The sequence below is a fragment of the Miniopterus schreibersii genome (assembly GCF_964146895.1).
Source record: "Miniopterus schreibersii genome assembly, chromosome: 19".
In the NCBI taxonomy this organism is placed as follows: Eukaryota; Metazoa; Chordata; class Mammalia; order Chiroptera; family Miniopteridae; genus Miniopterus; species Miniopterus schreibersii.
In genome coordinates, this window is record NC_138119.1 from 32,533,811 (window position 1) to 32,554,256 (window position 20,446).

The 20,446-nt window shown below is 51.2% G+C and overlaps 1 protein-coding gene across 1 annotated transcript; it reads right to left on the reverse strand.

Annotated features, from left to right (window-relative positions):
* Positions 1 to 320: 320 nt before the first annotated feature.
* On the reverse strand, positions 321 to 4,163 carry LAX1 (lymphocyte transmembrane adaptor 1; the record flags this gene model as incomplete). Its single annotated transcript, XM_081120524.1, has 4 exons — positions 321 to 1,265; positions 2,906 to 2,991; positions 3,558 to 3,653; positions 4,031 to 4,163. 4 exons carry the CDS (start codon positions 4,161 to 4,163, stop codon positions 411 to 413), a joined length of 1,170 nt encoding a protein of 389 aa, XP_080976650.1. The 3' UTR covers positions 321 to 410.
* Positions 4,164 to 20,446: the final 16,283 nt, after the last annotated feature.

The following is a 20,446-nucleotide window of genomic DNA, read 5'->3' on the forward strand; positions in this document are numbered from 1 at the left end:
TCCTGCTGTTCCACATCTCCAGCATTGGGTGGTCCATCCTCATTTCAAAGTGGAAACTGTCCCCCAACCCCTCGGACTTCTTCCTTCCTGTTGGCCCCTGCTCATATTACAAAATAATCTCAACTTTTGCTTTGCACCCTGCTGGTATTAGTGAAGGTAATGATTTTAGACTACTTTATATTTCTACTGTGCACTAAAGTACTCTCTCATTTTTAATCTCCTAAGAGTCCTAAAAGGCAGTTTTAGGAAACATTCTAAGGTTGGTAGGAGAGATAATGGTACCCTGTTTGAAAATAATTTCTTTCTGGCTTTTCCAAACCTCTGCTTTTATAAACCTCTTAGCTCCCTACTCAGCATCTTTTTAGCCTAACTGAACGAATCCACTGAAATACAAGGATGGTCAAGGGTCTTCACTTGGATTTGGCAGGATAGGCTAGCCCCTGTGGCTTTCCAGCTGGGCAGGTGGGCCTTAATTCATCAGGGAGGAGCCATGGGTTTGGTTCCTGCTCAGAGTCCCCGCCTCCTAACTTGGCAGCCAGCACAACGTCATAATCATTAGAGTCCCCATTTGACATCTCTTCTCCATGTTCCATTTGACTATTCTCACTCTGTGCAGATGGCTGATAAATCACATAATCCCCTAAAACCAAAAACCTTCCCGGCTGCATGACAGGTTGTACGTGGGTCCCTAGACCATCTGTCCTGCCCTCTATACAGTTTGTGTTTGAGGACGTCACTTCTTCCGCCTGCTGCTGGCTTCCGTTGGGATCTGCTGGTGGGACATTTTCATAATCTCTGCAGCACTGAAAAGACACCCATGGCTGCTGCTCCTGCATGGCCCCAAGACTGAACTCTGCCATGTTGACGTAGTCATTTGAGGTCTGAGAAGAACCTTCCTCATCGCTGAGTGGATCATTGCTCTCAGTTCCTGGAGACAAAAAACTGGTGCAGTCGCTGGCATTGCCACAGCCCTCGTCTCCCTCAGTAAATCCCCGCTCCTGAGCACTTGGGAGCACAAAGAGGTCCCCAGCGGGGTTGTTGGTAGAAGCGAGAGTCTCAGCAATTTCCTCTGCTGTGGGGACGTTGACATACTCCCTGGAGCCCTCTGAAGAAATGCTGGAGTAGTCTCCAGCCACTCTGACACCGACGCAGTGTGCTGAGGGGGTGAGGTCTCCACACATCCCGGGCCCGGCGGCATTGTCATAGATGCCCACAGCCAGCGGCTGGGCTCTGTGCACCTGGAGGGCGTCGCCTGCTTGGGAGGTCTGTGAGCGAGAGGAGACAGCCAGAGAGGACGGAAGGAGACATGGGGGAAGCCTTTCCTCTCCCCCCCAGCACCCTTCTCTCATTCTTCCACTCAGTTCTCCACCTTGGGGAATGGCTCTGCACCAGGGGTCTCAGGCTTTGGATGCTAGGCGGGTGTGAGCAAAATGGGCTGAGTTTAGGGAAAGCAACCGTGTAATGTGACGGTAAATAGTAACTGTGTTTTGGCCCCAATGTGAGGGTTCGATGGGGAGGGGAGGGAGGGAGGAGCACACTGAGGGGCAATCTAGCATAGTGACTCAGACGGGGTGCAGATCCTGGCCTCACCGCTCTGCTGGGTTCGAGCAAGTTACCAAACCTCTTCCTGCCTTAGTTTCCTAACTTATAAAATGGGGATAATTATAGAACCTACATTATAAGGTTTCTGTGAGGAGTGAACGGATTACTAAGGGGAAGTGTTTAGAATTGCTCCTGGCACACAGAAAACCCTGAAGTGCTCGCCATAATTACTGAAGGGGCAGTTGACACAGACTCAGCTGATTATGGCCATTTGGGGATGCTGGTCTGATGTTTCCAGAACTTCTGAATTTTCAAGAAAAGCTGGACATCTGGACTTTAATGTGAGATCTTTTAGATTTTTAAGAGTTGGCAACTGGCTGAAATATTCTTCAAACACTACAGAGTCCAAACTAACCATATTTGTGGGCTGAAGTCAGGGGATTCATTGCAGAATCCCCCGAGGACCCACCCAAGTCCTGGAACTAGCTTTGGCAATGGAGTTTTCTCTGCCCTGCCCTGCATCAGTGGAGTCCAAGGATGGGACCTGTAGGAGGAGGGAGCAGAGGTGGCAATACGGAGGTAGCCACGTGGTAGCGAGAGGCCAGGTAATGACAGAAACACCATTAGCACACTGCATTTACTCGGGATCACCATAAAACCAAACGAGCAAACAAGAACTTCCCTATGGAAACGAGCACCCTGTTCTCCGAAGCAGTCCCTTGACTGTCCCTGTGCCTCTGCCCTGCACCGTGAGGGACTCCTGGGAGCTACCCTCAGCCACAGCATCAGCCACAGGGGGCCAGTTCCGAGCTGTAATTCTCTCCTTGCACCTCAAAGGGAAGCCCGCATTTGATCAAACGCTTTCCACACTAGCTACAGCGCTCAATGATTTATGACTATTTCTGCTGTTAATGATAATTAAAATAATTTGGCACAAGCCCCAGAAGTAAGTCCCAAAGCAGGGTTTTAAGTCTGTTCTGAGCACCAACAGCCATGTTGGAGCATCTGCGACCCTCCTGAGGCAACTGCTTTGAAGAGGACCCCGCTCATTTGAACAAGCAAGTTACCGTGTCTTTGTTAAAACCACCCATTGCAATTCTAACGTGTCCTGGAGGACTCGTGCCCTGGTGTCCTTCTTAGCATCCCAAGCACTGGTTCCTAGCTTTCTTACTTCCTCTCCTTGGGCAGCGGGAGGTCCTGAAGCTAGTCTTCCTGATTTATTAATGGGCCTATAAGGGTGAGTGCCAAAGGACCCACTGTTTGTCTGCAGTGACACAGATCTGTGACCTCCAACTCTTTCACCTCAGTTCCGCCAGAAACAAATAATTTCTCCCAAGGGGCAGGTCATGCACGCTCCTCTTACCACGTTGCCGGAGGAAGGGCTGTCCGAGTTTCTGGAGAGGAGGCTCTCGACACTGAACATGAGGGTACTCCTCACCTGATGTCTCCCTGGAAGGACAGAGAACAAAGCCTGAGACAGCCAGTCCCAGCTTCAGCCTGCACACTCCCTGCATCATGGGTGGAGTGGGGCTGCGTGGTGTCTGGTGTCTGGGGGCTGGTGTTCTGTGGCGAGAGGCTCAGAACTATGAAGATGATGTGCTCTGAGACCTGGAGCCTCCTCAGCTTCTGTGGGACCTGAGAAGAGTAGCACAGGGGTGGGAGGCTGGGAAGGGAGCTCCTGGGTGAGCCCTCCCTGCGGTAATGCTGACGGCCCCATCCTTCATTCTTTGGAATATCTGCCCCACCCCTAGACACACCCATATGTCTTCTGCTACCTTAATGTCAGGAAAAACCAAAACCCCAAACCTAGACAACCCCCTGCTCCTTTTTTAGAGCTTTCTAACCCCCCCCCCCCCAATGGAGTTGCATCTTACGGTTATCTAGCCCTTTCTTTTCTATGCTCCCTGAAGGGCAGAAGGTGCTGGAAGCTTAGAGAAAGTTGCTTCCAGGTGGTGAAAGGTGCATTCTGGGGGCAGAAGTTCTGCATGTTGACTCCACAGATTAGAAAGACCCACCTAGCACTTCTTGTCTCCGGGGCAAGAGGTCATAGATATTACTGGCTCGACGTCTGGATGGAGGCAGAGTCAGCAAGTGCAGGTAAGGAACTCGCCCTGCAGGGTAACGACACAGAAGGGGAATCCTGGGGATGAGATGCTCCCTGAAAGTATTCCCCACCCTCACCCTGCACCATAAAAAATACACTTTCACTCTTAACAAATCTGAGCTATAAGGACAGGGGACTCAGTGGATAGAGCAGGAGGAGAAAGCCAGGGCCCAGGGGTACTAGATCCAGATGGCTCTCCAATCAGCACAAAGCCTTTCGGAGCCACAGCCTGGGATCTTGCGGGAGACAAGGATCAGTGTGTTGGGTAAGAACAGAGGACTCCCTGGTGAAATAGTTTATCCCTGGGGAATAAACTGGGCTTTAAATGCCAGGCTGGATTATTGGTCCTAATGTGTCTCAGCTTTGAACAAATAGGGGACTCACGCTTCTTCCGTTTACTCCAGTTCCACAGGGCGCAGAGAGCCGCGGCGGCCAGGAGGACGGCAAGGAGTCCCGCAAACCCAGAAAAGATGCTGCTGCTCTGGTCTTGATCTCTGTGAGGAAAACGGAGTGCCATGCCCCAGCCGGGGATGGGGCTGAAGAAGATGCTTCCCTCAGGAGTTAGTGCCCCAGGATTTGGAGTGGGAGCCCAGTGAAGGAAGGCCAGTTGGGGTGGGCTGCGTGGTGGGAGAGGGTCACCTCTTCGTGGACAGAAGGAAACTGGACACAGGACAAGGAACTAACCCATGTGAATGCTCACTGGATGCCAGGGGTTTGCCTGTGAAACTTATTTAATCTTTACAACAATCCTGCCTCTCTGCGGCCAAGAAACCTGAGATTTAGATTCCGAAGGGGAAAGTAATCTATCAAAGATCACACAGGTAGGAAGGATCCAAGATGGAAAGCCAGTCAAGGGCTCTTTGGGCCCAAAGATCATGCTCTTTCCACTGCCTCACACCGGCCTCCAGACTTGGGAAGGCAGGTTCATCTGTCCTCGCTTCCCCGTTCCCGCTCCCGGGCTTCCTCTTTGGAGGAGGAAAGGATTAGCCGATTTACAACTGGGGAGTGGCTCTGTGACGGAGGCCAGCTTGTGTGCACTTGAATAACCTTCTCAGCACCAACTTGCGGAGCTGGTCCCCAAGCAACGCTCTGCTCTGTGGAATTGAACCAACGCCAATGCACTGAGCAAGTTCGCTGCAAGTTACAACTTCCCTGCGGCGACAGGGCCGCTGCTCTTCATTGCCTGCGGTGGCAGCGGGCAGCCAGCCGAGGTCACAGAAGGAATCACTGGCAGACCCGCGACCCCCAGCTGTCAGAAACCAGGCCATCTGCCAGGGAAGGTTTTCCTCCTCCTGAGCTCTAGGCTTGTCTATCCGACTCTATCCTGGTCATTTCCACGAGGCTGCCTAACACCTCAAACCAAATCTGTCTGAACAGAGCTCCCTTTCTCCCATAAGCCCGCTCCTCCTCTGGTGTTTCCCACCATCCAGTAGCTCCACCTAAAATCACCCTTGGGCGCTCTCCCTCTAGGCAGCATGCCCATGCCTTCTCTTCCCCCACAGGCATGTGTCCCCTAACCTCAGGGACCCCATGAGACTTGCAGCCAGGGGAGCAGTGGGCAGCAGCAGCTCGCCCCGGGCTAACCCCCGAACCTGTCTCCAAGGCCCCCCTTCTCCCTGACTTCCCAGCGAGCCGCAGCAGCCCAGCCTCGGCTCTCCTGTTGCTTCTGTGCCCTTCCTTGTTTTATTGGCTTAAGTATATTTTTGCTGCAGTCAATAAATTCTTGCTGTCTTTTCTGCACTTGGTCTCTTGATTGAAATCTTTCCCTCAAGGAGACAAGAACCGAGGTCTCCCCATCTCCCCAGTAAAATGTATTTGGTGCTGTGACTAGGATTGTTTTATCACCAATCACCCTTGCCACCGTGGCTTGAAGGACATGACTGACTGTTCTCTTTCCTCCCTGCAGCTTTTCCTCTGGCCATGGGGCTTTTTCTCTCTGCAGATTGCCGTACTGTGCAGGCACCTTGGAGCATTTGTTTGGAGTTAAATTCAGGCTTTCTTTGAGCTTTTTTTTTTTAAATCCTGGAGGTAGAGCTAAAGATTAAGGGTTGAGAGACTCTAGGGTTAAGATAACAGGACAGAAAAAAAAAAAAGAAAAAAGATGGCTGGTTTTTACCTTTGGCTTTTCAATTAGAATTGCTTTCTGAGGACCATAAATGAGGGCTCCCTAAAATTACCTCAAACCTTCAGTCCTTCCCTTTACTGGCTCCTACATTATTTACATTAAGAACCTTTTAGAAAAACTCTCCTCGATCTATAAAACCCCTTTACCCTATTATCTATCCTCTGGACACACTAGCTCTATTTTTCTTTTCTGCCCCTTTTCCTTAGTTGAGCAGACTTGCCTGCTCCCAGATTCCTAGGCATATCCCATCCCAACCAGGTCTGCGAAGACACTCGTCACCTGGTAAAACTTGACTTCCCATCCTCTCAGATTATGGTGAGATTACATGGTCTCATCCCCCTAGACCCCTGAGACTTCAGACTCTAGCCCCCGAGCGCTCTGAAGCCAGGCTCTGGAAGTGACCCCAGGATGCTGGGCTCTCAAATTCCTAACCTGGGATTATGGTGAGAACACGGGGTACCCTCTGTGTCTCACCCCGCTAGATGGCTGTGCCATCAGAAGCTGGCCTTCCAGCGCTGGGACCCTAGGTCTCTGGGATTGACCCTAGGACCCTGGGCTCTCTAATTCCTAACCTCCAGATGGGGAATCAACCTTCTATGCCAGACAGGAGTCCCCCTGGCCTGGATTTTGGCTAACTGGGCACAATTTGAACCCCAGACCTTAAAAAGAAAAGACATTTTCTATTGTAATTTAGTCTGGCCACAGTATAAGCTCCCTAATGGGGAGTTATGGCCTCAAAACAGGAGCATTACTCACAATAGCATCTTTTTATTAACTCTCTTCAAGCAACAGAGCAAATGGTCAGAAATACCTTAGGTTCGGACATTTTTTCATATTACATGAACAGGAGGATCTCCTCTGGAAATGTAAATTGACTACCCTGACTGTATAACAGCCAAACAAAGACTTATCTTGGAACCCTGCCTAAAGGCCCACGAAGTTCCCCCACCTACACCTACTGGTTTCTGAGAGCAAGGCAACAGAATTGCTAAATGGGGTCTGGTAGGAGACTGTAGAGGAGTTTGTTTCTATTGTAGAAAGCCAGGTCACCTTAAAAAGAATTGTAGAAAACCAAAATGGGACTTAGGAAGAGAAAAGAAACCAGAAGCAAGCATAGAGTTGCTCCAAGGGTGTTTCCCCTTCTCAACAGTTTGGGAGAAGTTAAAATTATCATAAGAAGGGAAGCCACTAAGGCCATTATAGCTACTGGGACTACTTCCCCCATTTCTAACCACACCTAACCTAAGTTGCCTCCTCCTTCAGTGTAAAGCTTCTGTACCAATGGCAGAAATATTTAATCAATATCTGACTTAAAATCAGAACCTGTTCCCTTCCAACTAGGAGAAATGGACAGAAGTTCCATATATCTAAGACTTTATGGCTCTAAGAGGCTACCCTAAGCTAAGTGCTGTCTGTAAACTAGAAAAAATGTACCCAAGTGGAAAGAAACATTCTAAAAATGGATAGATGAATTTGTCAGTCCATTGCCAACATTTGGGTGACAGGCCAATTGTTGAGGCATTGAAAAATTGTCCTTGTTTTACAAATGAAGTCTTCACAGGGCCAGAAGTGTGGCTCCAGAAACAGCTCAAAACCCACTAAATCTTTTACCTTCCTCAAAACCTCCTCTAATGGGTTCAAAAATGCTTATAAATAACTGGCTTTATGAAACCAATGTCCTTCTAGGAGGAGCTTGCATCTCTTTCCCTGTACCTTTGAGATACAAATACCTGAAAAAACTCTTAGCTGAGCCATCTTTTACTTATTTATTTTTAACTTTTTTCAATCCTTACCTGAGGATATTTTTTCCATTGTTTTTCAGAGAGAGTGAGAGAGAGAGAGAGAGAAACGTGGATGTGAGAGAGACACATCAATTGGTCCCCCCCCCCCCCCCCCCCCCCCGCATGAGCCTGGACTGGGACCCAGGACTAAGCCTACAACCGAGAGGTGTATTCTTGTCCAGAAGCAAACCCGGGACCCTTCAGTCCATGAGCCAGTGCTCTAACCATTCAACCAAACCAGCCAGGGCTAGCTGGGCCATCTTTTAGGATGCAAGTTTCTGGAAGGTAATCCTCATTAAAAGAAAAAACCCGCCACTTTAGCCATTTGAGCAGATGAACTAACTCACTTCAGCTGTTAAACATTGATTGCTAGAAAAGTCTTAAGTTAGCTTGCTTTTGGCTTTTTATTGCAGAAAGTCTGTAAGTAGATTTGGAGCTGATGAATGTCTTGTGCTTTTTGGAGGTAGTTGCTTGAAAGTGAGTGTGTTTGCCATGAAAGGAACCTATGTTTCTAAAGATCATGAAATGTGTTCACCAACATCAATCTAAGGAATGCTGGTTACTTACTCCTTGGTTAAGCTTGTTTTTATTTCCCTAGAACAATATGGTAAATTATATCCTCATAAACAATATCGAGACATTTATCTATTTCTCCCTACCGAATCCCTCCAGAATTTGACAACTCTCAAGGAGTGAATATTATTTGCATTACAATTCATTTGTTTGCATAAATCCAATAAGAATCTGTTCTCTTTACGCATAAAACCATCCATTCTTTGACTGGAATGTCATGATCAAGAGAGAAATTCCTGGACTCTGGCTGTCACCGGAAAGACTTAAATAATTGAGATTGACTTTGAAGCCCATAAATGCCCCTTGAAAAAAATGGCCTGGTACCTTGCTTGTTCACACAGTTCATGGCAGTCTTTCCAGGTAAGGAACAAAGGTTGCTATCCTGAAGATGGCAAAGAAAGAAACTCAGGACATTTTGGGGACCTCAAGAATGTGAGGAATCCACCCAAATCTATAGGCATTGCAGGCAAATTCAGATAGCAACTGTGTGGCTTGGCTTCTGCACCCTAAGGGGCTGGCTAAAGCTCAATCTGAAGATTTCTTATGAATGAAATTCCAGCAAAGCAGATTTTAAAAAGCCTATGTAATCAATCGCTATTCTTACTGCATTTATGCAAATAATTAGGCCAAATTAAAACTAAACTTAATAAAGTAAATAAATTAGTCCTTAATTTGGCTCTTTAATAAAATTGAATGTGATTTCAGGGAGAAAAATTGTGTTTCATGGAAATCGCAACGCCCAATTGTGGATACTGGACTTTAGTGCAGTTCACTGTCTTTAAAGTTTCATTTTTGCCTATAAACTGAACTGATTCCTGAATTCTTCTAGTTGTCATCAAGCCTCCAAGCTAATGTTTCATTTTTCTCCCATGTGTTGACTTGGAATTGTTAAGAACTGTTGATGCAATGTCAACCATACAGAATTTACCTGAGCATCTGATGCTATCAAATTGTTACCGTTTGCTTTCATTCCAGCAAAAGAAACTTTAAGCCTTCTCGACTGACAGTCTTACAGACTCAGAAACTGGTTTATAATTTGCTATGATCATTAATCTTTGTTTTTTCCTTTCTGTTTGCATAGGCATACTCCTTATTACCTAATTAGTTGTTTATACAATATAGATCTATCTACATCACCATCTCCTGAAGTGCAACTCTACTGCAGTCTCAAATCCCATTCCCTTGTCTCCCTCAGATCAGGCAGGGACAGAGACTTCCATACCCTCACTAGGCAAGGACCATGGCCATTATCAGCAGGAAGTAGTTACTGAAAACAGACCATCCTCCCTCATCAACCCTAAAAGGTTTTAGGGGTGGAAATTTCTGAGGGAGGAATGTTATTGCTAGGAAAATTCCAGCACAAGCAGAACAGAGAAACTGAGACAGATAGTTAAATAGCATTTTGCAGCTACATAGTAAATCCTATCTTCCCTAAACCAAGGACACTTGAGAGTAAATGGTTTCCACTTCTCCTTTCCCAACCGGAGGGTAAATAGCTTAAATCACCCTACTCACAGATAGCAGAAATCCAATTAGTGCCACTGGCCAATCCCACCCAAGGACAGACAAATTGAGAGAATAAATCTCATTTTGGTATGGCAGCCTAAAGCTGATGAATATTCTATTGCTCTAAGACCTCCCCTAAATCCCCAGCCTTTGTTTTATTTTTTTAAATGTTTTGTTGATTGATTGATTTTAGAGAGGGAGGAAGGGCAAGAGAGAGAAACGTTGATTTGTTGTTCCACTTATTAATGTATTCATTGGCTGATTCTTGTATGTGCCCTGACCGGAGATTGAACCCACAACCTTCGCTTATCAGGATGATGCTCTAACCAGCTGAGCTACCTGGCCAGGGCCTAGACCAGCCTTTAAAACCCCTGAAAATGAAGGTCCCAATGTGCTGGTGCTCTCCCTCCAGGGAGCATGCCTGTGCCATTCCCTTCCCCCTCCTTCCCCCACGGGCACATATCCCCTAACCCATGCGACTTGCAACCAGGGGAGCGGTGGGCAGCAGCAGCTCGCCCCGGGCTAACCCACTGAACCTGTCTCCAAGACCCCCCTTCTCTCTGACTTCCCAGGGAGCCACAGCAGCCCAGCCTCGGCTCTCCTGTTGCTTCTATGCCCTTCTTCGTTTCATTGTCCTAAATACATTTTTGCTGCAGTAAAATTCTTGCTTTCTTCTTTTCAAAATAAAATAATAAAATAAAATAAAATCCTCCTTGGGTGTTCTCTTTCTCTCATGTCCCACTCCTGGTCAGCCAGCAGATTCTGCTGCTCAACCCTGGGCATCTCTCCCGAACCCAGTGACCTCTCTCCGCTCCTCTGCCACCACCTGGCCTAAGCTGCAGTGTGTTCCACACGGGCCTTTGCAATAACCTTCCTAATGGGTCTTCTTGATTTTACCCGTCGCCCCAATATACCAGCTTTACACATGAGCCAGCCTGATCCTCCAAACAGTAAATCAGACTGTGTCATCCTCTGCTCCCAACCCTCCGTGACTTCCCATCACACCTGGGATGACATCCACAGTCCCAACCCGGTGAGCCCTTCACAGCGCCCGCTGCGCTGGCCTCTTCCTGCGCCTCCCGACTCTGCCAGGACTCCTGTTCCTTGCCCACGCTCAGCACAGCGCTGTCTCAGACCTGCTGCGCTCTCCCCCGACTGCCTGCAAGGCTCAGTCCCTCATTTAATTCAGGCCTCTTCTGAAATGTCACCTCCTGGCCACACCTTATTCTCAGTTCCCTTACTCTGCTCTGGTTTTTCTTCATAGAGTTTATGACGGACATTAAATTATACATTCATTTGTTTATCTGCTTGTATTTGACTCTCCCACCTGACCATAAGCTCCAAGAGGTCATGGACTTGTCCATCACGTTCACCTGGTGCCTGGAACAGTAAGGGCCTGATAGACATTTGTTAAATGAATGAGTAAGTGAATTAATAAACAAATTAATGAATACAGAAATCTTTTTTTTTTTGAGGGGTGGAAATCCAGGGTTCTGACTTTATGAATTCATTCCCCATCAATTCCCCTCCCTGTCCACCTGCAAGTGACACATGTTTGTCATGATAACATTTATTTCCCCGAACTGCAGCAATTTTAAATTCATTATTATTGAGTTGTACCATTGCCATAGCACCGAAATTTATACCTACCAGTGTTGCTAAAGTTTTGACTGCTGATGAACTTTTATTTTTGTTAGGAAGACATGGAAAGTAAAGGTAAAGCATATAATTGATATCTGTGATTAGTTCTGTGAGATTTTATGTCCTGAAGCATATCTTTTTTTTTTTTTTTAATCCTCACCTGAGGATATTTTTTTCATTGCTTCTGCAGAGAGAGTGGAAGAGAGAGAGAGAAACAGCGATGTGAGAGAGACGCATGGATTGGTTGCCTCCCCCATGCACCCGACTGGGGGCGGGGATCGAGCCTGCAGCCAAGGTACGTGCCCTTGGCCGGAATTGAACCCGGGACCCTTCAGTCCGCGGGCCGATGCTCTAACCACTGGGCAAACCGGCCAGGGCCTAAAACACATCTTTATCATATCTATGATTACATGTTTCATTCATGGCAAGTTTTTAAGACCTAAAATACATCTTTGGGAAGTGAGCCTTTTGTTTTTATCGTGCTGGGACCTAGTACTTTTTTGAGGAGCCGTTGGTGGGACCTGAGATAGGAAAGATTGAGGACAGTGATCAGGGCCTCTGAGGAGTGAGAAATTCAACCAGGCCAGGCAGTTAGCTCTAAGAAAATCCTGTGTTATCACAGCTTTTCCTCTCCCCCAATGACTCCATTTATTCCTTAACACCTATTCCTTTCCTCTCAGAGCAAAATTCCCTGAGCCTCGAGTCTGGTGGTCTCAGCGGGCCTGGGCCTCGTTGTAAGGATGGCAGCCCTGCTGGGTTGGAAGCCCCCCAGGGTAGGCCAGTGTTCTCCGTGACTGTCCACTACCCTGAGCCACTCACCCGTCCAGCCTGCTGAGCGTCACCTTCAGGGTGCTGGGCTCCGGAGTCCTCCCTCTGATTTCTGAAAGGGTCGGGGTGATGACATCCATGGTCACAGGATGTTTGCCACTTTTCCTAAGTTGCTGACTCCCAGGAGAAAAGGAAAATTAGTTTGCATTTTACATATAATCCTGTGTGGTAGAACCACTTTTTTTTTTAAAAAGTAGATAAGAATGACAGAAATCCTCCTTGTCTCCACGTCTTCCAAACACTCCCTAACACACAATTTTTTACTCTCAAAATTTCTTCTTAAATCTTTATTCACCAAAGGGCCCCCCGCCCACACACAAAATGTCTATTGGTTTTTAAACTTCAAATCTTTCTTTCTAGAATTTTCTTTCCCCAACAAACTCCCTACCTTGTGTCTACCCCTGAAATGTCAGGCTGTTACCCAAAATACAAAAGCGACAGGTTTGGTTCTACCTGGATGTGGCTGCAACGCCCGCTGCAGGAGGGCAGAGCTCACCCGGGTGCGGTGGCCCTGGAGCCCGGCTCAGGTGGAAGCCGCAGGCCCTGGCCCCCGGTGGAAGAGCCAGGGGCACAGAGGTGGAAAGTGCCAAGAGGCCCGAGAGAAGCTCTGCGAGCAGCTCATCCTCCCCAACCCCCAAAGCAGAGAGAAAAGAGCAAATCAACACTTGGCCAGAATGGAAACAGAGAGTCAGTGACAGGAAGCAACTCCACCACCGTGCTGATGAGGCCCAAGGCACAGGAAACGCTGCTCAGCTCTCGCTAAGATAGAGGCAAACACGTCTGCGCGCTGGCCTGGCGCTGTGGGCCGTGGGGAGTGGGATTAGAGCGGGCAAGGTGGCTGGACATCTGTGATTGCTCGCCCAGGGGTCCTGAGGCGTGTCATGTTTGACAAGCCCCCCGGCTCACAGTGGTTTTTTTGCAGGTCTGAGGAGAACTGGGGGGTGCTTTTTAGACACCAGTGCGGATCTCTGGCACCTGACGCTGAATTGTGGGCGGAGGGTGGAAAGGGTGTCGTCACAAACGCTGCCAGGTGATTTCGATGGAGCTGATCCGTGTTTCAATATTTTGAGAACCTCTGCTCTGGGTGTTGTCCCAGAGTGCAGCTCATGCTGGGTTAGCAGGGCCCCTGGAGGCCATTTCTGTGGCCCCTCTACCCCCTTCCCCAAAGGCCTGCCTCAGCGGCCCCCAGTGGCTGGCTGTCTCGCTCACAGGGCTCTTCCGGAGAAGATGGGTCCAGTCCTGCTTTTTGCCCACCTGTCTTAGAAGCCTAACAGTCTGTCCCGGGTCTACCTAAAGTGTCCCCAGCTTTGAGGATCGTCCCACCTTTGTCTCTCTCTTACCCTCTCCCTTACCAATCTCCTGAAGCTGTCTTTGCCTCTTGGGAGAGTCCTAAGCCCACTGTGAGGGTGCGAGGAGGAGCCTCTGACTTCACCCTCCGCAAGGAAGCAGGCTCGGGTGTGGCAGGGGAGCGGGCGCCTCAGCACCGCGCCCCTCTCCCATCTCCTCAGCCGTCAGCCCAGCCCTGTCCCTGCTGTCACAGGGCCCCAGGGCAGGGGCCCCCGTGGCTCTCCCCAGCTCTGCCGCTCCAGGTCCTCACTGTCCCCCGCCTGTCAGGTGTGCCGGGGAAGGGCTGGGAGGCTCCGTGTCCCGTCCATGACCCTGACGAGCCCGCGTGAGCGCGACGGTGACCTTATGCAAGGACGATCCAGCAGAATGCAACTGCTGGGGACTCGCCTCCAAACACCCCTTGCAGCCCCCCACTTGGCGCAGTCGACAGGATGAGGTGGGTGCCCCTGGGCTCCTTCTGAGAACGACCCCCGGGGGAGGACATGCGGCCCCTGCCTCCTTGTGGTGGTGCCCAGAGGCGGCACCGAGGGACGTGGGCACCCCTGGAAGATTGGGGTACTGTGCCGCCCCGACCCGAGGAGGGCAGGAAGGCTCTGGGGCTCCTGGAGGCTGGCGTCCCTGGGGCCACGGGGAGGCCGCGGGCTGCTGTGCCTGGTCCCCGACGCGCCAGGCGGGAACCCCGAGTCGCAGGCGCGAGGCCAGCGGCTGCACCGCGCACGGGGGGGGAGGGGGGGTCCCGGGGAGCGGGCGCAGCGCCCGGTGCGCCCCCTACGCGGCCGCTCGGGGCGGGTCGTCGCTGCGCCTCCCGGCGCCCAGTCCTGGGAGCCGCCGGGACGGAGATGGGGCCGCCGGCGAGTTAAGGACCGCGCGCGGGCCAGCCGGGGGCGGCGACCAGGCCTGGAGGAGCTGGTCGGCGGCCGCGGGAACGCCGGCCACTCACCCGAGCAGGGCGCAGAGGGTCCCCCCGGCGGCCGCGGGAACGCCGGCCACTCACCCGAGCAGAGCGCGCAGAGGGTCCCCCCGGCGGCCGCGGGAACGCCGGCCACTCACCCGAGCAGGGCACAGAGGGTCCCCCCGGCGGCCGCGGGAACGCCGGCCACTCACCCGAGCAGAGCGCAGAGGGTCCCCCCGGCGGCCGCGGGAACGCCGGCCACTCACCCGAGCAGAGCGCGCAGAGGGTCCCCCCGGCGGCCGCGGGAACGCCGGCCACTCACCCGAGCAGGGCGCAGAGGGTCCCCCCGGCGGCCGCGGGAACGCCGGCCACTCACCCGAGCAGAGCGCAGAGGGTCCCCCCCGCGGCCGCGGGAACGCCGGCCACTCACCCGAGCAGAGCGCGCAGAGGGTCCCCCCGGCGGCCGCGGGAGGCGACTCTGCTCCGGTAGGGGACCCGCCGAATTCCACGGGCAGGCCGCTGCCACTGAGGGGGGCGGGGCGGCAGACGGGGTGCAGCCGGCCGCGCTGGCCCTGGGCGAGGCCGGCCCGCGCCTGCACCGCGTGGTCCCCCCGCTGCGGAGGACGTGGGGGGGCGTGTTGCGGGGCCCGAGCGCCGCCGCGTCGCAGGGGGAGCTCCGCCCGCGGGGCGCGTGGTTAAGACCGTGACTGGGGGGCAGCCGCATCTCGCCCCTTGGTCTCACCCCGGCCACGCGGGTGGCGGGCGTGGCACAGCACCGGCCGCCTGGGGCGCACGAGGAGCCCGGACCGGCTGTCCTGGAGCTTGAAGGCGCGGGCAGCCACAGGCCGCCCAGTTCCCCCGCACGGCCCGACGGCTCCTGGCGGATGCCTGTGGATTATCCGGAATTGAGCAAAGCGACGCCTCCTCTGCGCGCAGCCGTCCTGAACGTTACCGAGCTTACGGATAGATGGTCCCGTGAACTTGGAACCCGCCACGACATTGTGGACTTGGCCAGTGCCTTTTTTTCCATTGACAGTGCTCCGGAGAGCCAAGAACAATTTGCCTTTACCTGGGAGGGTGGGCAATGGACCTTTGTGGCTTTACCGCGGAGCTGTTTGCATATGCCCTGGGGACTGGTGGCACAGGATTTGGCCACCTGGCCCAAACCCCCTACTGTGCACGCGGCCCATTGCATTGATGATCTCGTACTGACCTCAGATTCTCTTCCAGATTTGGAAGGGGGAGCCCTGAGCCTGCGAGAAGCCCTGGCGGGCTGGGGGTGCGCAGTCAATGAAGACAGTGCAAGGGCCTGGATAACCTGTCACATTCTTGGGTGTTGTCTGGCCGGGTAGACGGGAGTTATGCCCGATGCCGTTATTGATAAACTCCAGGCGTTTCCCGGTCCGGAGACGGTGGAACAGTTACAAGCCTATCTAGGCCTGTTAGGGTTTTGGCGAAACTTTATACCCCACATGGCTCAATTGGCAAAGCCCCTGCACCGGTTAGTCCGCAAAGGGGAAACCTGGGATTGGACCCCAGAAAGTGAACAGGCCTTTGTGGCCACTAAGCAGGCAGTGGCCCAAGCCCAGACCTTATGGGTAGTGGACCCTGCACTGCCCTTTCCACTGACAGTGCATGTGGACGGTGCAGGCTTCGTTGGAGACTGTGGCAACCGCGTGGGTCCCGGAAGGCTCCCACTGGCATTTGGTCCCAGCTGTGGAAAGGGGCAGAAGTCCGCTATTCCTTGATTAAGAAGCAATTGGCTGCTGTTCATGCGGCCCTGCATCACGTGGCAGGCCACAAGCCTCTGCAAAGCCCTGGCAGTGACGCCGCAGACGCTCTGGCTCAGGCCTGACCACTTCAACAGATGCCGGAGCCGGCACTCAGAGGTTCCTGGTTACATATGAAATTGGGCCATGCGGGGCGCATACCGTGGAAATGGTGGCAAAAAGGTGAGGCCTCTGCTTGACAGTGGCAGACGCCAGGGACGTCTTAGACCAGTGTCCCTGGTGTGCAGAACATCGCCCGTGCAGACCTCAGGTGCTATGGCGTGCAGGCCACGTTGAGCAGGGTGAGTTCCCGTTACACACTTGGCAAGTGGATTACGTTGGCCCATTGCCTGCAGCCACAGGCTTAAAATATCTCCTAATGCCGTTGACATGCCACGGGAATGGTCACCCGGACAGATCAGGAACATACTATACGTGCGCTAGAATGGTTGGCAGCCCAATAGGGGATGCCACATGTCATTTACAGTGACCGGGATATGCTGTTTGTAGGGCAAAAACCCAGGAATGGGCTCAGCAGCAAGGAATTGCTGTACCCTCTATTGTTGCTGTGGTCTCCGGGCCCAGGGCACTGCCCTATGGTCTACAGGACAGTCCCCCACGATCTGGGGGGTGAAGCGTCAAGTGTGTCAGGGAGGGCTTGTAGGTCTCGATGTCCCGTCCATGACCCCGACCATTCTGGGCGTGCGCATGATGGTGACCTTATGTAAGCGTGGGCAGTGGAATGCAACTGCGCATGCAATATTAGCGCCCTGCTTGCTATAGTCTATGTAACCAGCACTGTATGGAACAAAAGGGGAATCATTCTCTCGATATCAGCTCCGCAGGCCTTCTTTTTCTATTTTTTAAAAATATATCTTTATTGATTTCAGAGAGAGGAAAGGAGAGGGAGAGGGAGATAGAAACATCAATGATGAGAGAGTCATTGATCGGCTGCCTCCTGCACGCCCCCAACTGGAGATCGAGCCCACAACCTGGGCATGTGCCCTGACTGGGAGTCGAACCCCAATCGCCTGGATCCTAGGTCGATGCTCAACCGCTGAGCCACGCCCGGCCGGGCTCTACAGGCCTCCTTTATGCTGGGGATCTCGCCTCTGAAACACCCCTTGCAGCCTCCTTCCCCCGACAGGCAGATAGAACCAAACCTTAGAACCCTAGCACTTAAAAAAATCTTTTTTTAAAGAACTTCCTCTTGCATGTGATCATCTCTTATCTACTGAGCCTGCTCGAGTCAGACTAATCCTGCCTCTGGTCTTCTGATTCTCTCCTGCCCCACACTCCTTAAAGGAGGTCCCTGGTGGCAGATGGAACTCAGGTTTCCAGGCCCTGGCTGCACCCTTTCACCTGCTCTTCTTTCTTGCCCCACACACAAGCCAATTAAACCAACAATTAAAACACAAAATACGTGTCTGAAGCTGTTCATCATAACAGTGGAAGAAAACTACTCACTCCTGGGATAGGGTAGATGCTTTAAACCTGATTGCTCTAACATTTCCTTCTAGTCACTTTTAATAATTTCAGGGGTCAAATGTGACATGTGAATTCTAAAATATTGTTAAAGAAAAAAAACATAGGCCCAAAATGGTGTCTCTTGTGCTAAAGCCCAGACTTAATACCTGATTTAATTGCAGTTTCAACTTTTCTCAGAAATATAATCTTAATCAACCAGTCTGGAATTTTCTGGCCAAGCACCTGTTACACCCCTCACCCCTGCAAAAGAAGGGACAATCTGCATGATAAACCCTTGCCTTTCCCTCCCCAGAAAGAGGTCCTGGTTTAAAAGTAATCCTTTTATTGTTATTATTTGGCTAATAACTCCCCCGCCCCACCCTTCTTCCCACAAAAACCCTCCAGTTTGTACAGCCCCTTGGAGCACCCTTCTATTTGCTGGATGGGATGGATGCTGCTTTATTAATTCGCTTAATAAAGCCGATTAGATCTTCACATTTACTCAGTTGAGATTTGTTTCCTACCGGCATTAGGATTTATTTTAAAACACCAGAAACCTCTCACATCACCATGAGTTCAGATCCTAAATTACTACTTGGGTGATCCTGGGCAGGTCCTCTCATATTCTTAAGGTGTAAAATGACAATAATAATCGTACTTAGGTAAAGCTGTTGTGAGAGTTAATTGGGCTAACAGTGAAAAATGCTTGGCCTTGCCCTTGGCGAATGCAAGAGCTCATTATATTATCATCACATGATGCGTTAGGCTCATTTCTTTATGCTTAATGGACTGGCCCCTTTGCCCTCCTCCCTCATTCTCAGCCTGCCTGCCTTCTGTGGGCTACTTGGTTCCTTAAGTGCACATTTCTAAGAGACACGCCCTCACGCCTGGTCAGCCTTGGCAGTCCCCCTTGCGGGCACTCTGCGTTCCCAGCAGACCCAACTCATTGTCACTTTGGTACTCAGGACCTTTGAACGGCAAGTTTCTTCATGTTAACAGCAGATTTTTTTTTCTCTAGGAGAATTCCAATTAAGTCACATTTAAGCGTTTCTACAGGTTATTTCTGGGTTTGGGGCTTGAGGTATTTTGTTACTTTCTTTGGACACTTATTACTTGAATTATTACAAAGATCAAGTGTCATTTTTATAAAAACAAAACAACAAAATTGTTATTTATTTTTTAAGTGTTCTAGTTGTCTCCACCTCTGAAGCTTCCCCTCCTGAGCACCAGGTTTCCGCTCTTCTGTGTCCCCATGGCCCCTTGCATGACAGTGCTTCTCAGCTGTGGGATTCCTTTTTGAAATGTCTGTCTCTCCAAGGAGACTTTGAACCCCTTCTAGACAAGGACTACTTTTTTTTTAAATCCTCACCCAAGGAATGAGGATATTTTTTTTCATTGATTTTAAGAGAGTGTGGAAGGGAGAGAGAAACATCGATGTGAGACAGACACATTGATTGTTTGCCTCTCACATGTGCCCTGAGTGGGGGCAGGACTTGAATCTGCAACCCAGGTACCTGCCCTTGACCGGGAATTGAACCCACAACCCTCTAGTGTGAAGCCCGAAGTTCTAACCACTGAGTCACACGGGCCAGGGAAGGGACTGTTTTATTTGTTGTATCTCCGGCACTGGGCACGGCGCCTGCCCATGAGTTCCCTGCGCCCCCTGAGAAGCTCCCTCAGTGCTCATTGCTGCTGTGAGTTTGTGACCTGGGCGTGTAAAGGTGGGGGGCTGAGGAAGGAATCGCTGTCTAGTCTCTTCCTGCCACCCACTCATCAGCCAAAGGAAGAAGGCGCCGCCCCCTGCCGCAGGAGGAAGGGCACCCTGACTCTTGGGCTGGGCCTCTTTTGGCTTCAGGGGGGGTCAACATGGCTTTTGCATTTCTGGGTCCAAAAAAATGCCCAAGTTGCCCCTGGTGAGAGAACTCCAGCCGGGCTTCCTTACAGGAGGTTTGGGAGCTGAGACAACCGGGCAGGACTTCGCCGGGAGCCCTGACAGCGGCCCCGACGGCGGCCTCCCCCGCCTCCCTGTGCACTTGCGTCGATCCTGGAGGCCCTCTCGGGCCCAGACAAGTCTGAAACAGAGAACAAAGGCAGCACATACCTTTCTCTGAAGTTCAAGTCGTGAGAGAGCAGGGTTAGGACAGAGAGATTTAGAAACCACGGAAATATTTCTCACTCTCTGCTCCCTGCCCCCACTGCACCCAGGGCCTTTGGGAAGAGGGAGAATTTGGAAGCAAAAGGCGTGTGACGAGCCTGGGGGGTGGTTTCTGTTCCCGCTCAGGCTGAGCCTTGGCTGGCGTGGCCTTGCTGACGAGGTCGGGGAGCCCTTCCCGTCAGCCTGGGAGCAGGGCAGCGCTCGCCTCCTCGGGCCTCCTGGGGTTCAGGGGTTGGCGTAACTCGGCTAAGGGAGGCCTCTCACAGGTCTTGGTGAGCGCTAGCTAGTTCGGCGCTATGTTTGATTTGATTTAGAAAAGAAACAAGAGCAGATTTCTTGTCCTTGCAGGGCTGTGGAGCAGTGTGTCTTTGTTTCAGGTGGAAGTGGCCTCGCCTAGGCGAAGCCTGCCCACCCACGTCGGGGAGGCGCTGTGCAGTCCTGTTAACACGCACCCAGTAATGCGACGTTCCAGGGGCGTCGAACAACGGAAGAGGGTGCTGTCTCGACCTTCTCCAAGGGTTATTTTTGTAGGAATGATTATATTTACTCTTTAAAAAAATACACACCAAATAAATCTAAAGAATGCTTCACTTTACAATCGGTAGTCACTTTATTTCTTGTGATACTATATGCCTAATGTAATAAAGCCCAATCCAGAGATATTTTTTTCAACCAGGATCAACAACACTTTTACTTAAAAAAAAAAGAAAACTTTA